This window comes from Vulpes vulpes, chromosome 3 (assembly GCF_048418805.1).
Source record: "Vulpes vulpes isolate BD-2025 chromosome 3, VulVul3, whole genome shotgun sequence".
Classification (NCBI taxonomy): domain Eukaryota; kingdom Metazoa; phylum Chordata; class Mammalia; order Carnivora; family Canidae; genus Vulpes; species Vulpes vulpes.
In genome coordinates, this window is record NC_132782.1 from 14,668,604 (window position 1) to 14,685,858 (window position 17,255).

General features: G+C 38.6%; 1 protein-coding gene and 1 pseudogene across 4 annotated transcripts in view; both read right to left on the reverse strand.

The window, feature by feature from the left end:
- ABCB11 (ATP binding cassette subfamily B member 11) overlaps nucleotides 1-17,011 on the reverse strand; it is an 87,675-nt gene extending 70,664 nt beyond the window's left edge. For 2 of the 4 annotated variants that reach the window (XR_012000306.1, XM_072751860.1), the window contains exons 1-4: nucleotides 16,411-16,538; nucleotides 5,366-5,468; nucleotides 3,413-3,434; nucleotides 946-997 (exon numbers count right to left, since the gene is read on the reverse strand). Coding sequence is in view for 2 of the 4 variants with exons in the window: in XM_072751860.1 (XP_072607961.1) it covers nucleotides 946-997; nucleotides 3,413-3,434; nucleotides 5,366-5,441 (150 nt within the window). In the remaining 2 variants the exon portion in view is untranslated. Of the gene's footprint in view, nucleotides 1-945; nucleotides 998-3,412; nucleotides 3,435-5,365; nucleotides 5,469-16,410 lie in introns of all 4 variants that reach the window. The other 2 variants (XM_025994104.2, XM_072751859.1) reach the window with 2 other exon arrangements.
- LOC112916436 (ATP synthase membrane subunit K, mitochondrial pseudogene) lies at nucleotides 4,930-5,106 on the reverse strand (annotated as a pseudogene).
- Nucleotides 17,012-17,255: the final 244 nt, after the last annotated feature.

A 17,255-nucleotide genomic window follows, 5' to 3' on the forward strand; every position in this document is an offset into this window, starting at 1 on the left:
GTAGGACTATTTAATTTTAGTTACTAGATTCTGATAGATAGCATTCAGCACCAAATTTTATGGGAATCATCTTAATTGAACAGTAGGGCTTTCACTAATTATATCAAAATAAGTGGTATCTCAATTATCTAAAACACTAGACTCTTACATTGTTGGTTTATGTTACTTATTTCCTAGTCTCTGAATTCATTCTTCACCTCAAGAACTGGCTTCAGTTCTTTGCCACTGATTCACAACTTCAGTGAGAAGTGATCATTAGCATTGATGCCATTGCCCTGTAGAAATACTGTGTGAAGCATTCAGCAATAGCATAAATTTTATCCCATAACTGATATCGACAAACGAGTGCCTATTAGTGCCTAGAAATGCCTCTACCTTGTGAAAGTTTGGAGAAAAGACCTAAACTATGGAATTTCTAAAGACATATAAGGATAAATATACACCATATGATTACTATAATGATTTTCCTTACTAAAATAATTATGGGCTTAGTGATTATTTTCCAGGAAACTTTTCTGATCTACCAGATAGGATTTATGTACTTTTTAATTAATTTATTTATTTATGTGGGGGGGGGAGAGTGGGGAGGGACACAAGGAGAGAGAGAGAGAGGAAGAATTTTAAGCAGTTTCATGCCCAGCATAGAGGCCAACACAGGGCTCAATCTCACTACCCTGAGATCAGGACCTGAGCTAAAATCAAGACTTGGATGCTTAACAGATTGAGACATCCAGGCGCCCCAGGATTTATGTGTTAATTACCAATATATTTCTAATTGCCATTTAGCATGTTATTACATAGGCAAAGTTTATTACTGAAAAGATATTGAAAAAGTGAACACTGTACTTAAAAACCTGCCAGTGACTGAAGATTTAACACTCCCTCCATGAGCTGAACAATTTGCGGTTGTAAAATTTATGTCAAAAATCAGCACAGTTTTATTACCAATTGAAAGAAGCCAACTTGGCTGCTGTCACCTTTCCTCTCATCTTGTAACCTGAGGAGAAAAACATATGGATTTATAGACCATCCTTTCCAAAACAAAGAGAAATTCTCCTTAGGTGATGATTTTATGAGTCATCCTTTAGTAAGAAATAAAGTCCCCACTGACTGAGAAATTCTTGCCAAACCTGGAATCCTAAAAACAAGCTTTTATCGTTCAGATTTACTTCTTCCAGAGATTTCAGTATAGCTATATTTCATATTCAGCAGAGATTCAGCGAAGTTTTTCTGAGAGGTATTGAAAGAAAATAAAAAGTGCTCTCTACTCCCAGTTATACTAACATGTAACTATTGGACCCCAGGCTTGACCCTCAACCTGTTTCTACTTATATTTCCTTATAAGTTGAGGTGGTTGGATAAGCTGATTAAAGCTTCCTTTTAGCACTTAAAAATTTTACAACTACATTAAATAGTATTAATATGATGGAAAGTTTTTAAAAACTCCCATACTTCCCATAAAATCATATTTCCTTAGTATTTCTTACTCATTTCATCTCTCATAAAGTTGTATTTAACCATCTTTGACTTTTGCAACTTCAGAGATTTCTACTTCACCATTCATGGACACCCCCTGGACCTTTCTCTCAGCAGAAACTGCTCTACTCCATTGGCATTCTGGGACTGCCTATGTATCCTGTTTTGTCACGTCCTTCCTCATTATACACCTATTTGTCATCCCAGTTGAAATGTGCAGTCCCTTAAACCCTCATTACTATATAACTCTCAACACCCCATCAAGGTTGTACTTCCTTCCCCAGGCATCCCAGATCTCACACAAACCACTTGGACTACATTCTTACCATCCTCCTTAATCCTTTTCTGCCTCTATCTTTGGAAACTCAACTCTGCATCCATCCAGCTGTTTGCCCCTCTCCTCCTAAAGCCAAGCTGTGGGGCCTGCTGGAGACAAACTCTTCACCCTGTGAACTCATGCCAACCCGTGCCATGCCTGAGGAAGTCAGCTTCCCCTCCGGCTCAGAGTAGAATCCCAAGTCCTTAATGAGATGTCCAAGGGCCTCCATGGTCTAGCCAACTGGCTCTCCAACCTTGTCTCCTCCTACTGCACTCCAGCTCTCGGCACCCAAGCATCTGGCCTCTTTGCTGACCTTTGTTCATATCAAATTTATTCTCACTTCTGACCATCTGCACTTGCTATTTCCTCTTGCCAGAATACTCTTTCTTCAGATACCTGCACGGCCAACCCCCTCATCTCTTTCAGATTTTCCCTCCTAAGTCACCTTCTCAATGAGATCTTCCCTGGCCAAAACCTTTAAAATTTCAACTTCCTCTCCACACCTTTTCATATCTCCATTCCATGTTTGCTTTTTTCTTAGAAAGAAAGTGATAGATTATTACAAGCTACCATGCTATTTATTGTATTTATTTACGGTGCTTATTATGTCCCCCTTACTAAAATGTAAGCTCCCCAAGGACAGAGATTTTTGCCCATTTTGTTCTTTTCTGTATCCTCAGCACTTGTAATAGTTTCTGATACCTAATAGGCACTTAATTAATATTTGTGAAATGAATGAACAAACGAGTATGGTCTCCAGCCTTAGCTCAATTTACATCACTGTACTTCATCTATCTACAGATTGTTCCATTTCTCTCCATAGCTTTCTCAAACTTCACCATGATCTTCTTATTCTACATTACCACATCTATCAGAAGATAAAATCATCCCTAAAAACTGAAAAATTAACTCAAACTTCCTGTGCGTTCTCTCCTTGCCATTCATCTACATCTATGCTCATTTTCATCTTTTTTTCTACCCAGTAAGAAAAGTGTGATTCTTCTAGATCCAGGCTGACCCTAGCACTCCTAGTCTGACACTAATGTTACCATATCCAACACTCCTCTCTACTGCGAATTACTTAAAATTTCCTTAACAACTTCAACCTCTGCCTTTCCACCACCTCTTTTGCAGAAACTTGCCTGGTGCCTGCCTTGTGTCTTCTAAATTAAATTCAATCTAATCCTACTCTTATACCAATGTATGATTAACTGACATTTTTTATATGAGAATGTAAACTCTTAAACTAAAGAGAAATATCTAATAATTAAATTTCAGGTTTCTATTATTTGCCTGTGGGAAGAATTTGAGGTTTAGGGATCTCCCCTGTGCTCATGAAATCATACTCATTCAACTTTTCCTTTGTCCATTTAGGTTTGAAATTCTATGGTGTTGCTGGATACATAGGGGAGATGTGGACTTAATCCAGAGGGGTATTCTAAAAGGTTTTTGAAAACAAATTACAGCAGTGTTTTAAAGAGAAAAGAAATGGATTACCTATGCCATTTTATAGGAAGTACAATATGCATGAAAATATTATGTCTGCTTTGTGCCTTTAAAAGGAGTATTAGGAAGTTATTCCAGAAAAGGTGATGTATTGTTGAAATAGTCACTTACCTTGAATTCTTGTCATTGTTATCTGTCAGGATAAAAACAATGCACAAAGCAGTTAATAATAATGACACAACGACATAGTCATTAACAATTTTGCTCTGGAAAAACATTCCCATAAATTAGCTTTATTCATGGAACATTGCAAAACGACTATTCGCCTTTTTCTCCTTTTTTTTAACTTCATTCTCTCTCTCTCTCTCTCTCTGTCTCCTTAATATTACACAAGAAGATACCCTGTCAGGTTCAGGACTGCTGGCTTGACTACATTTTTCGACATTTCTACAAGTTATGAGATATTTGTATTTTCTGAATGTCCACTGGAGACCAACATTTTTAAATTAGCTAAAGAAAATCTAATTTTTTGAACTACCAAGTAAAATGAATATTTATTGTTTGGTTCCTTGGAAACATCAGAATTTATCTATTTAAAATTGAGACCACAAATTAACTAAACAAGAAGATGATGTTGACACTCCCATGCCAGGAGAAATCACAGTATTGAGCTGGATGTGATTTTCTCCAGGCTAGCAAATGAAGGGTAGGAAGTGAAAGTGAGGATGCAAGGTCATTGAGTATAGGGAAACAACAGGGAAAGGAATTCAGGGTGCTAATGTCAACCATCATCATGGGACAGCACATCCTGATTCTCTGGCATTTTAATTATGTACTTTAAGTAAGAGTAAAGAGGCATTATAGAATAGATAGAGATAACATCTTGGGTTTGGGAATCAGAACTGGATTAGGATAATGGATCCATTAATTATTGTTCCTGTAATCTTTGCCAAGTTTAAATATATATATATATATATGTATATATATATACACACACACACACACACACACACACACACACATATATATATATAAAGAGAGAAAGAAAGAAAGAGACAGTTAAGTCTCATTTTCTTCTTCTGTAAATTGTAAAATCATAGGATTTTTAAAAAAATAATAATAATTTAGGGGTACCTGGGCAGCTCAGTCAGTTAGGTGACTGACTCTCAGTTTCAGTTCGGGTCATGATCTCAGGGATCATGAGATTAAGACCCCTCCTCAGTATGGCTCCCCCTCAGCGGGGGGTCTGCTTCCCCTATGGTTTCTCTCTGCCCCTCCCCCTGCTCAGGCTCTCTCTCTCTCTCTCTCTCAAATAAGTAAATAAGTCTTTAAAAATAATAATAATTGCTTGGAATCACTTGTGCTCACTAGATGTTAAGTAGTAATGCTATGGGTCCTCTTTCCCATCATCTCATTCTGGCCAGCAGTCTCGGTAGTTTCTCACTGAATAATCACTACTGTAATCAATTATAATGATAGATGAATAAAGGCAATAATAATAACCAATGCTGGAACAACACTACTTTACTGGGAAAGAGATATTTATAGATAACATACTTTCATTCACCCACTCTTTGTGGGGTTTTTTCCCAGGATCAAAATTTATTGTACAAACTATCACATGATGAGTTGACATTAGCTTCTCCAGGCATGGGAACTTAACAGGTGAGGTACAGTTTAAATTCCACTTATGTGGCTTTCACAGTTGGTGCTTTTGTAGACCTTAACTTGAAGTATAAGATCATCAAAGCAATGCCTTCATATGTGGTCAGTACCCAATTCATTCCACCTGTGAGAGTGTAAGAGTTGAAATGTTTTTTAATATCAGTGAAATGGATTTGGGCATCCATTTCTGGACTTGTCATGATTTTAATCTTGCAAAAGATACCAATTCCACTGGTTATATCCTTCAATGTACAGTTCATGTGTTTTTACCTAGCATTTTCAAACATTCCATTATATGGATTCTGGAGAGAACCACCCATTTGTGGGTGAGAAGTGCATCCCGTAATGGTTCTCCATATTATTGTGGCTTGACTCTGCCCTTCGAAACTTCACTAGCTTGTCCACTTTTGCTCTAACCTCTTTTTATATAAGTGACAGTAAGAGAAAAAGGCCACTTACAGAATGTGTTTGACTCAAAACCATAATTGTCCTCTCCAAATTTCTTCACACTACGAAGAATTACTGCATCAGACATGGTAATTGCAATCTGCAGTCAATAACCCTATAAAATAAAAATAGTCATTGCAATTATTTTTCTTTAAGCAAAGTAGACAAATGAAAGAACAGTTTGGTAGAAGAAATCACTTTCACTAACAATTTTAATCTTCACTAAAAAGCAGATTTTTTAATTGATCAATAACTCCATGAAAGACTCTACTTATTGGGAATGAAAAGGCAAACCATTGATTGTGGCTTTCCCCTAGTTGATGAATGGATAGTTACTTTTTATTTGTTCTTTCTTTCTTTCTTTCTTTCTTTCTTTCTTTATTTCTTTCTTTCCTTCCTTCCTTCCTTCCTTCCTCCCTTCCATGAGTAAAAATTAAAACCACTAGAACTGCACAACCAACTGATGATATTCTTGGGTTAATGTAGTGGAATGACAGTACCTAATACTGGTGGATAGACTTCAGTGCTCCTATGTAAATGCAACTCCTAGTTTGAGGATATGGTGAGTCCAGTGTGGACCAGGGAAATAACTACCCATTCATTTCATAAAACAAGTGTAACCTTGACATCAAAACAAACAAGAATGGTATAAGAAAAAATAGAAATATAATTATTCTTGAAAATAGATTAAAAATTGCTAAATATGTTAAGTGGAATTTAGCAGTTCATGAAAAAATGTAATGAGCAATGTTGATCCCAGGAATACAATGATGGTTTTATGAAAAATTCTGATCATTTTGATAGACTCAGAAAAAGTATTCAGTAAAAATCAATATTCATTACTGACGTCTAAAATCCTATAAGATTAAAGAAATCATTATCAGCAACTCCAATGAATAGATTTTGGGTAATGATCAGCAGCAAATACTAGATCCATTAGCTGAAATATTGGCAAAGATTAAATATCTAGTAGTACAAAGTATTGCGAAGATGTAGAGGGAAGACATTACATTAAGCCATTATATCTCCTTAAGCTCCTCTTGGCTCTCACAGTTTCTCATACTTTCTTCGTTTTTGATGACCTTGACAGTTTTGAGGAGTATTGAGCAGTTATTTTGTAGAATGTCCTCTAAAATGGGACTTGTCTGATATTTTTCTTAGGATTTTTCTCAGGATTAGACAAGGATTGTATATTTGGGGGAGGAAAACCACAGGGGTAAAGTATTCTTTTCATTACATCATATAAATGGTACTATCAACATAATAGTACCGATCAACATGGTTTATAAAAAATAAATTTTTAAATTTTTATTTGAATTCAATTAATTAACATAGAATGTATTATTGGTTTCAGAGGTAGAGGTCAGTGATTCATCAGTCTTATATAACAGTTCTCATTACATCATGTGCCCTCCTTAAGGTCCATCTCCCAGTTACGCCATCCCCTTACCCCTCTTCCTTCCAGTAACCCCCAGTTTGTTTCCAATGATTCAGGGTCTTTTATGGTTTGTCTCTCTCTCTGATTTTGCCTTGTTTTATTTTTTCTTCTCTTCACCTATGATCCTCTGTTTTGTTTCTTAAATTCCACATATGAGTGAGATCATACGATAACTATCTTTCACTGATTGACTTATTTCACTTAGCATAATGTCTTCTAGTTCCATCCATATCTTTGCAAATGGCAATATTTCATTTTTGATGGCTGAGTAATATATATATATATATATATATATATATATATATATATATATATATATACCACATCTTATTTATCTATTCATTTGTTGATGCTCATCTGGGCTCTTTGCATAGTTTGGCTATTGGGGACATTGCTGCTATAAACCTTGGGTACAGATGCCCCTTTGGATCAGTACATTTTTATCTTTGTGGTAAATACCCAGTAGTGCAATTTCTGGGTTGTAGGGTAGCTCTATTTTCAACATTTTGAGGAACCTCCATACTGTTTTCCAGAATACCTGTACCAGCTTACCTTCCTACCAATAGTGTAAGAAGGTTCCCCATTCTCTGCATCCTCGCCAACATCTGTCATTTCCTGACTTGTTAATTTTAGCCTTCTGACCTGTGTCAGGTGGTTTTTATTTCTTTTCCCCTGATGCTGAGTGATGTTGAACATTTTTTCATGTGTCTGTTGGCCATTTGTATGTCGTCTTTGGAGAAATGTCTGTCTTCTCTGCCCATTTCTTGACTAAGATTATTTGTTCCTCGGGTGTTGAGCTTGATAAATTCTTTGTATATCTTGGATACTAGCCCTGTATCTGATGTGTCATTTGTAAATATCTTCTTTGATTATCTTTTGGTTTTGTCGACTGTTTCCTTTGCTGTGCAAAAGCTTTTTATCTTGATGAAGTCAAGATAGTTCATTTTTGCCTTTGGAGATATGTCTAGTAAGAAATTGCTGTGGCTGAGGTCAAAGAAGTCGCTGCCTGTGTTCTCCACTAGGATTTTGATGGATTCCTGTCTCACATATAGGTTTTTCATTCTTTTTGAGTCTATTTTTGTGTATGGGGTGAGGAAATGGTCCAGTTTTATTCTTCTGCATGTGGTTGTCCAATTTACCCAAGAGCATTTGTTGAAGAGACTGTCTTTTTTCCATTATATATTCTTTCCTGCTTTACTAAAGATGAGTTGACTATAGAGTTGAGGGTCCATTTCTGGTTTCTCTATTCTATTCCATTTATCTCTGTTTTTGTGCCAGTACCATACTGTCTTGATGATTACAGCTTTGTAATAGAGCTTGAAATTTGGAATTGTAGTGCCACCAGTTTTGGTTTTCTTTTTTATTTTTTTAAAGATTTTATTTATTTATTCATGAGAGAGAGAGAGAGAGAGAGAGAGAGGCAGAGACACAGGTAGAGGGAGAAGCAGGCTCCATGCAGGGAGCCCGATGTGGAACTCGATCCTGGGTCACCAGGATCATGCCCTGGACTGAAGGCACCGCTGAGCCACCCGGGCTGCCCAGTTGATAGCATTTTGATAAAGAGTGCATTGAATGTATAGATTGCTCTAGGTAGCATAGACATATTAACAGTATTTGTTCTTCCAATCCATGAGCATGCAACATTGTTCATTTCTTTAAGTCTTCCTCAATTTCTTTTATGAGTGTTCTATAGTTTTCTGAGTACAGATCCTTTGCCTCTTTTGTTAGGTTTATTCCTAGGTGAAGTACCCTCATTACATCATATCAAAAGTACTACTGACATAATAGTACCAACCAACATGATTTATAAAAATAAATTTTAAAAAATAAATTCAATATTAAGAAGTAGAGTGAGAAACATTATTTTATTAATCAATTTAGGAGGTCAGTAAAATAAAAAAATCTACATGAACTAGATTCAAACTTACTTTATTCAACAACAGTTTATTACTATAGCAGTATTACACCCAGAGAATGCAATGCTCACAGATTATATCATTTTTGAAATTTTAACCAAAAACTTATTTTTTAAAAGGCAAAGAAAGAAATTCTTTGATCATGATAAAATAAGAAAACTTCAATGATAGTTGTAATATTACATCTCCTCATTTTAAAATAAGACTTTTTTAAAAAAAATCAATGTTCAATGATTTTTTTCCTGGCTTAGCTCTTCATTTAAAAAGGTTTCTTTTCACTGGCATGCAAATATTTGGCAGCACTTAGAGGCTAGTGGTGTCGTGTCTTGTCCATGAACTTCAGTCTTACAGATCCTATGGCTTCACTCCATGTTATTGGATACATTTTTTAACCTCTCTCCAGGCTCTGAATTCTCCTTCAGATCAGTGGTGGTGATGGTGGTACTAAGGAGGAGAATGATGATCAACTAACCTACTCTCTTCATTTTCCCTCTCTGTGCCCTCTGCAATTCTATAGTTGTTTTCATATTGAGTTTGCTTACATTTTGCTTCTTTCTGAATACAGTGACTTTTGTGATCTCTACTATTAAAGAGTAACATTCTCAAACACAAAATTCATGCATATCATGGATCTCCATCCCCGTAGCATTGACACTGCCTTCATCCAATGACCACCAGGAACACAACTATAGTCGAACAGTCTGGATTCATTACTAAATTGCAGTGAGGGGGAACACACGGTAGGAACCATGGGATGTCTCAGTAAAAGAGTGTTAGAAAGAACCTATTATAGGACTTGGGCTTCAGTTAGGTTATTGGAAGAGGATCCAAGAAAATGGGGGTTTGCTTCAGATTGGATGCTGCCAGAAAGCCAGAGCAATTTTCATGACTGGGTACAGAAACAATCACTCATAGCAAGAGAGAGGGATGAGGATGAGAGAGGATGTTTAGTATTTTGTGGGTTGCACAATGACCTTGTTTTTATCTGTGTTTGGGCAAAATTATGGACTGGCTTTACTTTGCTTCATTTTTAACCTGATTCATAGTGAATTTGTCTGAGGTTGGTTGGATAGTTATTTTTTCGTATCAATTTGAGGGAACTAAGGGATGCCCACATAGCTGTAAAGAATTTTTTCTGGGTATGTCTGTAATGTGTTTCCAGAAGAGATTAGCATTCGAATCTGTAGAAGACTGCCCTGATCACTGCAGATGGGCATTATTCATTCAATCCCCTGAAGGCCTGACTAAAACAAAAAGGCAGAGAAGTTGATGGCAGAGAAACTAAAAGACATTTTTCTAAAGAAGACATCCAAATGGCCAATAGATACATGAAAAGATGCTCAACATCACCCATCATCAGGAAAATGCATATCAAAACCATAATAACATATCACCTCACATCTGTTAGAATGACTATCATCAAGAAGACATTAAATAACCAGTGTTGGTAACGATTTTGAGAAAAGGGAACCCTCATGCCCTGTTGATGGGAAAATAAACTGGTTTAGTCACCATGGAAATCAGTATGGAGGTTCCTTAAAAAATTAAAAATACAGGGGCACATGGGTGGCTCAGATGGTTAAGCATCTGCCTTTGTTTTTTTGTTTTTTGTTTTGTTTTGTTTTGTTTTAAGCATCTGCCTTTGTCTCAGGTCCTGATCTTGGGTTCTGGGATGGAGCCCCGTATGGGGATTCCCACTCCTGCTCAGTGAAGAGTCTGCTTCTCTGTCTCCCTCTGGCCCTCCTCCGCTCATGTGCACCCTCGTGAGCGTGCTTTCTCTTTCAAAAAAAGAAATTAAAAATACAGCTATCATATGATCCAGCAATCCCACTTCTGAGTATATACCCAAAGGAAATTAAAATAGGTTATTGAAGAGATACCTGCACTCCTGTGTTTACTGTAGCATTATTCAATATAGCCAAGATACAGAGACAACCCTAAGTGCCCATCAATGGATGAATAGATTAAAAGAGATGTGGTATATACATATGTATATATGCACACACGTATATAGCATATATAAAAAAACTTTGTATGTACATATGTACACACACATACATATACACACACATACATATGCACACACATACATATAATGAAATATTATTCAGCCATAAGAAAGAAGGAAATCCTGCCACTTGTGACAACATGGATGGACCTTGAGGGCATTATGTTTAATGAGATAAGCCAGACAGAGAAAGAAAAATATTGTATGATTTTGTCTATCTGTGAAATCTAAAAAAGCTGAACTTGTAGAAACAGAGACTAGAATGGTGGTTACCAGAGACTGAGGGGTGGAGGGATTGGGGAGATGTTAAAGGATACAAACTTGCAACTAGAAGATGAGAATATTCTGAAGATCTAATGCACAACATAATGATTATAGTCAACAAAGCTGTATTGTATACTTCAAAATTGCTAAGAGGCTATATCTTAAATGTTCTCATCACAAAAAAAGAAATGATAATTATGTAACATGATAGAGGTGTTAGCTAAAGCTATGGTGGTAATTCAAATTGCCATATATAAGTGTATCAAAGCAACAAGTTGTATACCTTCAACTTATACAATGTTGTATGTCAAATACTTCTGAGTAAAAAATAAATTAATTTTTTGAAGGCCAGAAGAGGATGAATTTGCTCTTCTACTTTAGCTGGGACATCCATCCTTTCCTGGCCTTGGACATCATTGCTGCTGGTTCTTGGCCCTTTGATTGGTTGCTCAGTCAGAAATTGAAGCTAGTTGCCTTATCTCTGCCCAGGTCAGAAATGGCAGTGATGAATTCTGAAGGCCATTGTGTTGAAAAAGTTGATGACTTGCATGCATCCACAAAGGCAGTGGCAATTTTATAATGCTAAGTCTGGGAAAGTGCAATGAGATACCAAAATTTCTATGACAAATAAACAAAAGCCTTGCTTGTGATATTTTTCCAGGAAAGGCAATGTTTCCAGAATCAGATGTTAGATGAATTGCCTCATATCATTATAAGCACAGAATGAAATTCTGGTATATCTGTAGACCATGTTTTCTTTACTGGTTAGTTACTTTTTAATTAAGTGAGATCCTGGGAAACATAGCAGATGCTGGAGAATATCTCTGATAGTTTCTGAAACCCTGGAAACATAGTGAGAATCTAGTTGTCAGTAATAAACAGGTTTGTTTCACAGGGTTGTGAGAGTGTGTCCCCTCACCTGGCACATTCCATGATTTAAGCATGCTCTGGTATTTTGACACATTATTTCCCCACCCTAATCAGCAGACATAATGTCATCTAATTCTACTCTCTCAGCTGTTATCTATAGTACCCTAAGCTAACAATTTTGTTCTTGAGCTTCCTAAAGTGTGTGAAGGGTTCTTGGGTATCACACATTGCAGGAACCTTTAATTAAGGTTTCCTAACAATTTACCATAACAAAGTTTCACTTTAACCAACACAAAAGAACTCAGAATTGAAAATAAGGTACTATGCTATCTCCTTTTCACTCTGTCTTTTCATAAATTGAATAATTTTAATCTCTAAAAAAATCTCTTTGGAAACAGATTGAGGATTTTCAAGTCTTCCCGGAGGATGGTCTTCCAATAAACCCAGAAAGTCTAGCTGAAAGTCAGAAATCAAGATTTCTAAGCACTGGCTGGCAGACTTTGGCCACCTAATTGTGGAAACCCCAAGAATTCTTAAATGTCCACACCAGCATCACTGTCCCTCTCTACTAAAATGGCATGTGGTCTATGTGCAGACTATCTGTGCTTCTGTTTAACTATCCAGGGTTGACATTTTCTTTTCTTTGATTAAATGTGTAATCTTATCAACATAGAGGACAGTCTCCTGACCTTTCCTGGTAGACACATCTCAGATATTTCTACTTTAGAACACTAGCAACAATATTCTGGAAGACCACTGAGGGGAGGAGATCCTGGATGGATCACCTGAGAGAACTGAGGACATTGACAAATCCCAGAAAGAGGGATAAATAAGAAGTGCTATGGGGGATGGGGCGCCTGAGGTTATCAAAACTGGTCGAGATAGAGTTCTATAAACCATGTCAGGGTTAAACCAAAAATCCAATGAATACAAAATGTCAGTGCCCACCATGGGCCAATACATCAAGGCTGCTAAGTGTAACTTCAAGACAAAAGTCTGGCTATTGATGCTGCAGGAGAACGGAAAAAGAAAACAGGAAGAAAGAAGGAAGGAAGGAAGGAAGGAAGGAAGGAAGGAAGGAAGGAAGGAAGGAAGGAAGGAAGGAAGGAAAAAGAAAGAAAGAAAGAAAGAAAGAAAGAAAGAAAGAAAGAAAGAAAGAAAGAAAGAAAGAAAGAAGAAAGAGAAGGAGAGGAAAGGAGAGGAAAGAAAGAAAAGGAAAGAAAGGAAAGAAGGAAAGGAAAAGAGGAGAGAAAAGAAACACATCAGGAAGAATAATTCTCTCAGAGGCTGGAATCCTTCCAGGCTGAAGATACAGCTATAATAGGAGCATTGGCCTACTGCCTGTTTTTGTAAATAAAGCTTTATTGGAACACCATCATGTCCATTAGTTTTAATATTGTCTTTGGCTGTTCTTGTGCTACAATGGCAGAGTTGAGTAGTTGTGACAGAGATAAACTTACATCCCCCACCCCCCACCAATGCTTAAAACATTTACTTTCTAGGGCATTCGGGATGGCGCAGCGGTTTAGCGCCCGCCTTCAGCCCGGGGTGTGATCCTGGAGACCCAGAATCGAGTCCCACGTCGGGCTCCCTGCATGCAGCCTGCTTCTCCCTCTGCCTGTGTCTCTGTCTCTGTCTCTGTCTCTCTGTCTCTCATGAATAAATAAATAAAATTTAAAAAAATTTACTGTGTAGCTTTCTGCAGAAATGTTTGCCGATTCCTGTATTATGAGGTCAGTTCCAGACAGTTCTGGTGCCTGGGGAGAAATATTGGAGAACCTGACCTACCCAACCTAAAACTATATGGAGGGCACCAGCCCTCTAATGTGCCCTGTCCTCATGGAACTTACAGTGCAGCAGGGAATACAGGTGCTATATGAGAAAGGACAAGCGTGGTGACTGTGAGGGAAGGGGAAGCATGGGTAGCTCCACGAGCCTCAAGCGGAGGCCCTGCCCTTGTCTGGGCAACTGGAGGAGACTTTGGAGCTAGAGCATTTTCATCCTGGGATATCTCCTCATAGGAGATGAGGGTGATAAATTAGCCAAGGAAACGGGAGAGAGAACAGCTTCCCAGGCAGGGAGGAGTACATGAAAAGGCTCAGACCCGAGACAGAGCACGTAGGTTTAGGACAGAAGAATGTCCAGTGAGCGTGAGGGAAAGTGGATGCACATCTCTGAAGGATGTGGCTGCTGGATTCCTCGGGGCTCATCTCTAACAGTGAGGACTTGGGACCTTATCCCAGTGGCAAGGAAACTAATAAAGAGTTTTAGGCAAAATAAAGATAGGATCATTTTTACACTTAAAAAAAAAAACACCAACACTCTGATAAGGCTTGGAACTTGAGAGCCCACACGCACAGGGACTAGGAAATCTGGCTGGGAAGGACAAAAATTCTTCCAGGCCAGGCAAGCAGGCACCCTCGTTTAGTAGAGCACAGACCCGACAGTTCACCTCACTCTCGGGCAGATAGACCGGAGGTGACCCAAAGAAATAGGTTTCTGTTGCCCCAGAGCCAAGCCATTGGTGCCCAGGCTCTTGTCACTTTAGGAGATGCTTTCTCTATTATATCATGTACCAGGTTTTCAGTTGTCTCTGGGGAGATTGGTTCTGCTTTCCATTTCATTTCCCCCCAGTTACTATCTTTGAAACATGTTGGCCTTGCTTTGACTGGACTCAGGAGGAAGAGGCTGAGGTTGTTCTACATCCAGGCCAAGATAATAAGGAGAATCTAAATGCACTAATGGCCATTGAGAAGCTGGAGGGACGGCGAGGAGTACTAGGCCAGGCTCAGGAGTAGAGTGGCCTTCACCCCACCCCACATCACACGGTGAATATTCTCCTTGGCTTTTCTCTTGTGAGGTTTCTCCTTTTATAAAAGTTTTCAAGGTCACCAACACCACATACTCCCCTTCCTTGGCTTCTCAGAAAAGCAGAACTGCTCCTGGTTCCCTTGAATTTGAAAGTTACCTCCTAAGCCACAAATTCTGATTTTTTTTAAAAAGCTCTTTAAATGTCTTTCACGCTGACATGCAGAAATGTAGGTAGCACACTTTTGATATTATTAAACCCAGCAAATGATTTGTTTATCCCAAGGATCATTAAAAGGAGGAAAGAAATATTAGTTTATGCTAAGAAGTAGAAAAATAGGAAAATACTGTCTTGCAGGTAAGCGGGTTATGCCTTCCAACAAAGTGGAAGATAGGATAGGATAAAAAGGAGGCCCCTTTAGCCTCGAGGACTGCAGCTGATGGACAAGGGAAAGAAAGGAAATGGAAGACTGAAGAATTGCACTCAAACAAGAAAGTCTAACGTCAGCATTACTCCCAGCTTTTCTTGATCTCCACGCCCATAGTTCTCCCATCTGTGCAAAGCAACACACAACTCTGACCCTTGATTCTTGCAATGGAACCTGGGCTTTTTTTCTCTTCTTTTTTTTTTTTTTTTTTTTCAATTTCAGTGTCTTTTAAAACCACTGAGTGAGCAGGGTTTTTTTCCTACGTGACTTCCTAACCTATTTGCAACATTCATAGCAAATATTTGTCACCATTACCCTTAGTAGAAGGACACACATGTTATTCAAGGGCCTTACAATCAAGTAGGGGGCAGGGCATGTAAACAGGAACTCCCAGGCAGGGAAACAGAGGCTCCAGAGATAATGGCAGAGGGTTACAGAGCAGAGGAGGAGGGTACCCAAGTCTACAGGGGTGAGGGATGTGTGGGGTTGAGGTGGGGGAGGGGGGCACACACAGAAACAACTTCTATTAAACAAAAACTTGTAAATAAGTTAACACCTCACAAGTATAATAACCATTGTTGGATCCCAATATTAAGAATTTTGTGTACAGTCCATGTCATTTCTAATATGTCTAGCAAGCTATTCTTCTCAAAACACTTGGAAATACCACACTCTATTCCCAGTCTTCAATGTGAATGATATTTGACTGATATGTTCAAATCAGCAGCAACATTTCTACTAGCTAGGGAAACCTACAAGAGGGAAATTAAGATTCTAGAAACCAACTCCCCACCCCCCAGCCAGGCATGCAGAGCCCATATTCTTTAGTATCTAAATTATTGAAAACTGGGAGAATGAGCAAATGAGCATGGTGTGGGAGAAAAGATCAAGTCGGCATAATCCTATATTAAGCCAGCACCAGCTTTTGGGACAGGAATTTGTTTTCTGTGCAAACAGAATTGTGCTTTCATACAACCAAGATTTAAACACTCACTAGTATTTTTATTTTGGGCAGATTATTCAATCCATTCACCCATTTGCACCACACACCCCATATACCACCCCCACTCGCACATTCTCGAGAGAATTGATGCATAAAGTAGTATTGCTATAAATGAGACAGTGACCAAGAGCCATCTGTATCACCTATCACATTGTGACATCATCGACGTACTCGGCAAGTTCCTATTGAAGCATCATTGTATTGTTTATCGCATGACAAGCCTTTAGTGGATCAAAACACAACACCCCACCAAGTAGAACCTGGAGCACGTGGACTTGCAGAACGTAGTCCTCAAACTTTGTAGAGGGTAGAAGTCACTTACCTGTGAACATGAACTTGAGGCAGCCGGAGAAACGAGCCACTCCACCATGGAGAGTCAAAGGGTTTTACAACCTTTTCCCACTTCAGTTTTCATCCTTATAAAACGCTGAACAGAATTCAAGCTTTTTTGAAAACATTATCTATTTGCTGACAGGTCAATGCCCCAAAGGCCAGCCTACGCACAGTTCAGGGACATCTGAGGAAAGGTTGAACACACTGGAAACAATAACCCCAAGCCCAAAGTATGCCTGGGAAGCCGCGTGAGGGCGCCAACAGGCTTCGGAAAATGCAGATTCCCTTGAAAGAAGACACAGACCCTGGCGTCCCTTCCTCCCCCAGCCTGCGAGAGTGTTGATCCTGGCCACGTCCAGCTCTTCTTTCCATAGACTTAGTCTTAGGAAGTTACTTTAAAACATAACAAGACCAAAAGCAAAAAAAAACCCTCAAAACTTTTCCCGTTGATTTGAAAGACTACTTTTGGGAAATCCTTACATTGCAGGCCCCCGGTGTTCCTGCCCCAGGCCCAGGGTTGCATGGAGATAGATAACTTGGAACAACACCTGAAACAGCCTTTTGCTCAAAACTGAATACTCACCTGACCCTTGCACTCTGGCCTCCACAGTCAATGACCTCAGGCTCTGCCCACCAGAGGAAGCCTTGTGTAAGGAGAGAGAAATGATTTTTTAAAAGGCTTAAATGAACAGAAATCCAAGTGAAATAAACACATATAGCTTCTCCAGTGGCTTTCTGCTCTCCGTTATCTGTTCCTCTCCCTTGTTAATTCTTCTATTTTCTCAAATGCACTTATTTTTTTAATCTCTCCCTGGCTGAGCTGACCTCTTCCTA